This window comes from Sabethes cyaneus, chromosome 2 (assembly GCF_943734655.1).
Source record: "Sabethes cyaneus chromosome 2, idSabCyanKW18_F2, whole genome shotgun sequence".
NCBI classification, from domain to species: domain Eukaryota; kingdom Metazoa; phylum Arthropoda; class Insecta; order Diptera; family Culicidae; genus Sabethes; species Sabethes cyaneus.
This window is the reverse complement of record NC_071354.1, coordinates 127,835,628-127,844,597: the sequence shown is the minus strand read 5'-3', so window position 1 is coordinate 127,844,597 and position 8,970 is coordinate 127,835,628. Positions and strand designations below refer to the sequence as shown.

At 36.1% G+C, this 8,970-nt stretch overlaps 1 protein-coding gene across 1 annotated transcript in view; it reads left to right on the top strand.

Annotated features, from left to right (window-relative positions):
* The first annotated feature begins 207 nt into the window (after window positions 1–207).
* The window catches only part of LOC128733934 (programmed cell death 6-interacting protein), a 32,270-nt gene continuing 23,507 nt past the window's right edge, over window positions 208–8,970 (top strand). The window contains exons 1-4 of the mRNA XM_053827809.1: window positions 208–501; window positions 565–683; window positions 997–1,809; window positions 2,039–2,262. Coding sequence (XP_053683784.1) covers window positions 290–501; window positions 565–683; window positions 997–1,809; window positions 2,039–2,262 — 1,368 coding nt within the window. The 5' untranslated portion in view covers window positions 208–289. The remainder of the gene's footprint in view (window positions 502–564; window positions 684–996; window positions 1,810–2,038; window positions 2,263–8,970) is intronic.

The window sequence follows — 8,970 nt, the reverse complement described above, 5'->3', positions numbered from 1 at the left end:
TGCAGATTTTTGTTTGAAGCTCTTTAAACTTTCACAGACTTCCTAAAAAAGTGTGCAGATTTTCGCAGATTATTTTCAAACCAGAAAATTCGAGTAGCCGGAAAACTGCTCGATTTTTTCGGTTATCGAGCAGTTGCAGCCATTTTTTTAGAAAATATGGCATCTCTGCCGATGATTCATTTTTGCAAAGTATACCGCACTTCTCGCATATTTAACATCAAATTTAAATTGAACGTATAAAGGTTTAACTGCTTGTTAGATATACAATAAACATATTTCAATCGTGAATATGACCGAATTACTAAGCGTCCCTTTAAAAAAACCAGTTGATATAGATATTGTGAAACCACTAAACAATGTAATAAAAAGTTCTTACAGTAATTTGAAACACGATAAATTACTGGAAATTGAAGATGCAATAGAAAAATTCAGTCAGCAAAGAAATACTGCAATTTGGAAAGTTTATGAAAAATACGAAAGTTCGTTGGAAGTTGTGTACAGGTAAGCTTTGCTTAACGAAATTCATATATGATATAATTTTTGTTTTGCTTTAAAATCTTCCAGTTACTATGATCAGTTGACTGCCTTAGAAACGAAGATTGTGGTTCAAGATTTACAAGTTCCATTCAAATGGAAAGATGCCTTTGACAAAGGGTCTATATTTGGTGGAAAAGCAAGTCTTAGTAAGTATGCTTTCAGAGTAATTATAAAATGTTTCGAGCGTCTTAGCAGAATTCTCGAATTAACGAGAAAGTTAAGAGAAAATTTCATTTATTTCTACTACAACTGATCTTCGCAGACAATCGTATTTTAGTTACTAAATGCTCGTAACCTAGATTGTTACTTTTTCCAGTCCATTACGATCCATATTGGTGATGATTACGAGTTGTAGATTGCTTTGTGTAGTAGAATTAATCGATAATTTTCCTAATCTCGTTGAAGTACCTATGTTTTATTTTCAGTTAATTATTTTACATGTCTTCATTTTTATTTTAGCTCTTGCTTCATTAAGCTATGAAAAGATTTGCGTGCTTTTTAATATAGCAGCTTTGCAAAGTAGTGTTGCTGCTTCGCAAAATTTGGATAGCGATGAAGGCCTTAAAGTTGCTGCCAAATTATTTCAACAAAGTGCAGGAATATTCACATATATGAAAAGCGCTGTTCCTGCAATCAGTACAACAGAGCTAACAACAGATTTATCACCAGAAACGTTAAATGCTCTGGCCTGTCTTATGTTGGCCCAAGCACAAGAAATATTTGTGTTCAAGGCAATCAAGGATAACATGAAAGATATGGTAGTAGCAAAATTATGCTGCCAGGGCGAGGAAATGTATTCAGAGGCTTTGCGTCTTCTTCAGAGAGATTCTATCCGTACACTTTGGGATAAAGATTGGATACCCGTTGTTGCTGGAAAGCAGGCTGGCTTCCACGCGCTTACAATGTTTTATCATAGTCTAGTGTCCAAAAATAATAAATCAATTGGAGAAGAAATTTCCCGATTGCAAAAGTCAATAGAACTTTTCAAAATTGCGCAATCACGATCTGGAAAGCTGAGCTTCTTAGAAGAATATATAATCAAAGCACAAAGGAACCTAACCGAAGCCAAAAAAGACAATGATTTTATATACAATGAAATGATTCCGGATATTAATACGCTTGCCAACCCTGGAAAAGCACAATTAGCTAAACACATACCTATTGCAAATGTAATGAGTACCAATTTTAAAGATTTATTTGCTGAGCTTGTTCCCGTTGCATTACATCACGCAATGACCTCGTGCGATTCTCGGAAAAACGAAATTGTTAATGGTAATTCCTAATGACTAACAATACACAGACACACGCACGCACACACCAACTCACACCCACACAGACACATAAACTCACACACACACAGACACACACACAAACTCACACACAGACACACACACACACACACACACACACACACACACACACACACACACACACACACACACACACACACACACACACACACACAACAATATGTATTATTATAACGATATGTTTCTTTCAGGGGAAATAATGAAACTTCGTGAAGCTACACAGATTCTTAATAATCTATTGTCTAACTACAACCTTCCGGCAGCAATTGAAACAACAGAAACTGGATCTGTGCTACCGCCCTCATTGCTAGAAAAAGTTAAAATTGTATGCGAAAAAGGTGGCATTATCAGTTTGAAGAAAATGATAGATGAACTACCCGATTTGCTCAACAGGAACAGAGAAATTTTAGATGAGGTAAATTTATTTGAAATGAAATGAAATTATAACACTAATCACGCTACTTTGACTTATCCTATTAAAACAATAATAATTAGGGGAGGGCTATCGGCATTAGGCGCTGTTGGCAAAAGCCGGGATTTCGGTATTGGTATAGAAAATACGGGTTAGCAACATAAGGCTGAAAATCATGAGGCTGAAACACGAAAGGCTGAAAACTAAAAGTAACGCCTACATAAGGCTGAATGGACAAAAGGCAATTCTCATAAGGCTGAATGTTCGAAAGGCTGAATAGCGAATGGCTGAAACTTAGAATAAACAATGTGTACGTAATCACAGAACAGAAGTGGAAGTTCGAACAATCGTTCGAGCAAAACCTGGCATCTACGCTCTGGTCTAAAACTCTACCAATAAGTAAGATCTTTGACGAGTTTTTGTTTTGAGTGCACTTGTCATTCAAAATCTCGTCTAAACGAAATTCCTCAACTCGTCTAAATATTTCAGCTTTACTTCGCACATAGGAGTATTTGATGCAAAATGTTGGCCATAAGTCCAAAATGGAAAATGCATGATTTTATCAAAATATCGTATCTATTATCACAATAGGGCCTACTAGTCACGTTAGTATTGTTCTATGCAGGATTGATTGATTTTTTTTCATAGAGTATGCTGTTATTTTGGATAGCAGTTTTCAAGAAGCATCCTATCGTTCGTGGGTATATAAACCTGAAAATCTGAATGAAATATTATTTGTTTAACATAAGTGAGCATTTTCTCCGTAAAGAAGGATATTTTTAAATAACTTTATCTAGCTTTTTACGAGCCGTATTGGTGAACCGTATAATCTGTGTTAGTGTTCGTAATATTTGGACAGTATTTTTGACATTTCGTTATTACATCGCACGTTTTCTTTGCGCACGTTCACGTTAAAATTAACGGAACGTGCGGAAAGAAAACGTGCCATGTATTTAGGAAATGTCAAAAATGCTATCCAAATATTACGAACGCCGTCCGCCATTATGGCATGTAAAAAGCTGGATATGCATTTATATATCCATCAGCTTCTTCGAGCCATAATGGCGACTGTCATTCGACTCAATTCGATAAGAACAAAATATATTTGTCATTATGTTTACGTATATATGTATGCACGCATGTACATATGTATATACAAGCATAGGCGTCACACACACAAACCAATTTTGTCACATACACAAACCAGTTAGCACCGCCTAGTTAGCGTCGAGGTACGATGCTGGTCTAACAAGCCAGTCGTCGTATGTTCGAATCTCGGCTACACTGAGAAAACTTTTATGTGCCAAACAGTTATCATTTATGTGCAAGCGATAAATTAGCACATACTATTCATACGCGTATAATTTTTATGTGTATTTCTGGGAGGATTATGTTTATATGTGGCTCATGATAATCATATGGAATTTCATATTGTTGATTGCAAGGAAGATTGTCTAATCAATAAGTGCGCAATCGCTCTTAAAAGTGCTATTTTGGCTTAAATCGTTTCGGTCTCTTAGGTGCACTTATTGCTTGGAATGTAACGAAAAAGTGCGCCGAAGATACCAAAACGATTTAATGCAGGATCGCACTTTGGAGGGTACAATTTTCCTTGCAATCAGCAATATGGAAATTTACTATTAGTTATGTGCAGAATATTTTGAGTTTAGGTGGGGCTTGCTAGTTAGAGTCAGTAGGATCGTTGCACTGGCCCCGTAATTTTCCTGTATTCTAACAGCCAGCTGGGAAGTCGATAAAGAAGGGTAATGCCTAAAGACGGTATAAACCCTTGGCGTTGGCTTTTTACACAAACCAATTTAGATTCAATGGATTCGACCGCAATAAATTTTATGGAAAGCTCTAAGGTAACAAGTTTATATATTTTTGGATAGAACTAAGTGTAAATTCGACTATCTGAAGAACCTTAAGCGAAACTGAAATAAACTTTTTCTCGCCGAATAAGTCAACAAGAATAACATCACAGAACAGAAGTGGAAGTCCGAACGATTCGGCGATCAAAACGGGTAACAAATAGCGTTTTTGTTTTTTTTTAACCTGGGTTTATTGCAACCGACTACTAAATAAATAAACATTCTCGCGAGCATAAACAAACGTTTTCGGGTTGTCAGTGCATTGCTTATTGCGAGGTTCAAACTCTGAAAAAACTCAGTGTGAACCCGTCGTCTAAAAAGTGCAACCCAGAGCGAACCAACCTGAGTGAAAAAACAAACGTTTTGACAGCCGTTCGATTGGAACTAGAGCGAACCTAGATTGGACCTAAGCAAAAACAAAAACGGTAAAAGTCTTTTCTGTTTTTATTTTTCTTTGGGAAGGTTTTCGTATAGAAGCGAATAACAGCAATATAAGCAGAACGCTCGCTGCCAATCGCATAGCAGCTTTCACATGCTTTTGTGTGCATTCGTATACGTTCGTGTGTTTTTGTGGAAAAAAAGTGACTCGCTACCGCCAGGTTCGCTAGTATCTGTAGAAATCTGTAGCATGTACGTGTTTGGATTTTTACTTCCATTTCTGTTCTGTGATAACATATTAACCCCTCTAAGGTCTTTTCTATTTTCATAATGTCTATAGATAATGGCCATATGTCTTATGGCCCCGGAGTTATAACGGAGTTCTTTGGGGGACCGCGACATGGCTTTTTTAGATAGTTGCCAAATATTTAAAATTTGTTTGAAATCTGTTGATTTTTGTAAATGTATCATCGACTGTGGACATATAAGTTACTTTGCCGCAGTTACGAGCCATGGCGCGCACGGTCCGGATCCGGGGGGACACTATGAATCCGGAACCGGTTCCCATAAAGGGACATTTCAGCATCAGTAAAGTATGTCGTGTCGCATATCAAAAAACATCAGCATTCGATAAAACAGCGATTGGCGATCAGTTCATGTCTCAAGAGAAAAATTTGTGCGCTGCCGTCCGAATAGTTTTTTGGCTGATTGTTACGTGTCAGAGCGCAAATCGCGAAAGCGAATTTCTCAAAACTGTATTTCCAAAGTCGATGAGCATGATTTCTCGAAAAAACCTACACCGATCCACTTGAAACTTTTAAACAAGTTATATTTTCGTTTTGTTGATTTAATACAAGTTTTCTGGAAATATTTTCTAGAGATTAATCGAAGAGTAAAATTATTTTTCTTTTTTTTTGGTCTGTTACCGTAACATGTATACAAATTTCCACTTTAATCAGTTAAAAGGTTTAGTCCTCTCAACTGTGTAAAGTATAACCGCTTAACCTTCAATGCATTAGAAAAAAGATTTGAGATTGCTCTCATTCTCATTTTATTTCGTATTTCGTTTTGTATTTTGAAATAATTCATTGCCGCAAGCATCAATTGATGTACCGCAAATCTCTAATCACATCAGCTTGATGAAATAAGACTAATAGAAGTAATGAAGATATTTTGGACCAACATGGCCACTTCACCGGAAAAACATCTGGTACCTGATTCGCGACACATTGTTTAAATTTTAGGATAATTCATCTTACGGCACATCAAATCACATCATCTTGATAAAATGAGACTATTGAAAGTATAATAAAGACATTTTGAAAGCAAATGACCACATCACTATCGGATCTGGAACATCCGGTACCTGGTTCAGGGGAATTCTTTGGATTTTGGGATAATGCATCATGAGGCACATCAAATCATATCGCTTTGATCAAAAGACATTGATGGAAGTACAATGGAGACATTTTGGAACCAAATAGCCACTTCAGTAACCGGGTTTGGGTTCAATTGATGATTTTAGGGTATATAAGCGATTTAACTTATAATGAACCGGTTAACGGGGTAGTTCTGGTTATATTGGGGCGGTTTAAAACAAAATCCTATGGCACTGAGAACTGCAATACATATATCAAACTAATAATGCGTTTTAGAAGCAACCATCACCATTGGAATAAAAACCATCTTATGTGTTGAAGGCATATCTGATATCATAGCTTGTAAGGTATTACACATTTTTGTCCCGAATAATCCCATATGTGCTGAATCATAATCCACCCAGTTAGCTTCGGGGTAAGATGCTAACCTAACAAGCCAGTTGTCGTATATTCGAATCTCGAAGCTAAAATAATAGCTAAAAAATGTTCTATAAACACTTAAATAATAACTGATTTTGCTATTGCAATACCTAAATAATATCAAATGTTTTTGCACACGGGACGTCAATCGAATATCTCAGTTTGGTATTACTATGCTATTCAATACTAATCACTGAAATCGCTTTTTATGCAAATTTCAGAATTTACGTGGCTTTTCGTGATTTTGAAATTTACGCGGTACTTAACGCGAATTTCGGAATTTACGCTGTTTCGATTTACGTGGAACGCATCATTCGCGTGAAAAGTGACTTGAGTGTACCTCATTTAGCCGATACTTAAAAAAATAAATAATACCACAGTTAATTTTGTAAATTTACATATTCTTTCCAGCAGTTTTCTGAGTTTCATGTTTATTTAAAAACATCAATCATAGGCATAGAGACCTGTCCGGTCATACAGGACTTCACCCTATATGATTTACAGTATTATTACAAATTTTAATCAACCTTTGTCGTTCATATGATAATTTTAGAACATTTTAAATGCAAAAATCAGATTCCAAAATTCCAACTACCCTGGGCATGGCATAACCTTGAGGATTGCTTAACTGCAACCAGGTCCCAGGGCTGGTCTGTATCTTTACACAAATGAAAGATGCACACTAGTGATGCCAAATGTGGTGAAGCCTACCAAAAGTATTTTTGAATCAATTTATTTGGCAGAACGTTCAAAATAGTAGCAAGACGTTTGAAGATTCGATTTACGAATCTTAATTTATATACATATACCTATGTTCTATTGATTCAGGGCTTTTGGTAAGGTTAATCACAAAGATATTACCTTTGACTTGGCTTACCCGAATCGCGAATTCTAATCTATCCAGGGCAGTTGCCCAAGGGGTTTTCGTCTTTTTTTCTTCTTTCAGTTTGTTTTCGCTGGAAGACCAAGTAAATGTCGACAAACTAACACTACCTGAACAAGAAAAGAATCTGGAACAACATGATAACAACAATAATATGGACCAATAACTAATTCAGGTGATGTGACGGGCTCCAGAGGATCCAGGTAAAGCTACCAAAGAAAAAGGCAAGAGAAAGGTAAGCGAACCAGTGATATTCAAAATTTATAATGTTTTCTAATAGGTTTAAATATTACTAAGTTTATTATTATTTCTTTAGCGAAAAACATAACATAGTTGCATACTAAATGAAAACTTGCCTAGAATCGGGTGTTAGATTGGTCGACAGTAACTCAAAAATTCAGTAATACATTTGTCAATCAATTGAGTTTTCTTTTCAGTAGTTTTCAGAAGTATTAAGCGAACAAAGTTTAGATTCACGTCAACGCAATGCATTATGCACATGCCATTATGCCATTATGCACATATCAAGTATGTACACTGTTGATGGAAATATGCGCATGATGTTAGTAAAACATTATTTTAGTGGGTGACATTACCTCTAAAGACTCAAAAAGACAAGATTTAGAAATTCTAAAATCCTATAAAGTATCTTAAAATCGATAAAGCATTACCAAATTCAAATTTGCTTCCAATTTGTTTTATTTTGAAAACCTATCTAAAGACAGTACTGGCCAACCAGTGTTCAACCGGCCGACATAGGCTAGTCCGTCTGGAAGTATTGTTGCAAGATAGAAGCTAAAATTTATTATTCTTTTGGGTTGAGCCTTGAAAATCAAGCTGCCAAGCAGCTCCAACTCAACACCCCACAAAAAAAAAAAAAAAAAAAAAAAAAAAAAATCAGATTCCAAAATTCCAACTAAGTGGCATTTTTAGTATCTTCGGACAACTTGTTTATTTGTGTCCAGCTTGTGTATGGAGAGGATCCAAAGTGCGTCGAAGCAGCGCTAGCATCAAACATTAGGCCGTATGAATAAAACAGTTTGCTTTGCTTTTCCCGTGTAAATCTTATGGGAGAGTATGCTCCAACTCTTTTATTCATACGGCCTATTGTTTGTGCGAACGAGAAAAATCGCATTTTGAAATATGCTTACATACTTATACTTATATCTTAAATACTTCTTAAATAACGCTATAAGTTTCCCGAATACACCATTGTGTGTGAAACCCGTACCTGATATGACGTCACTACAGCTGAGTATTCAAAACCATCTAATAAAAACGCACTCTCATTGAATATTTTGCTTAGCCTGCTTTAAGCATTATATTCACGTAAATTGTGAATTGCGTAAAAATAAATCGCATAAGCGACTTCACTTGCCAAACCGCAAGATTGGTTGCCGAAAGTAAAACGCCGTGTCCCGTGTGATATGATACAACAATCCCATCGACTAAACTAACGTCCCGAAAGTAAAGTGAACAGATCTCTGCTCACGCCACAGCACCAATTATTTTCGCACAAATCTTCGGTTTGGTGCAGTGCCTCAGAATTGTATCATGACATTTGGCATACGGGCATAGTTTACGGGCCTATTAAAAAAAAGCAGTATTGAAAAAATCGAGATCTCCAGTTTTCCCTGACAGCTCTAAGGGAAATTTTCCGATTTTCTCGGACATGGCTTATTTCAAAAATTCATAACTCTTGAATCAAGCATTGTAGAACAAAGATTTTTTTGTAAAGATACAAGAAAATTTTCTTAGCAATCTGGGAAAAATACCAGTT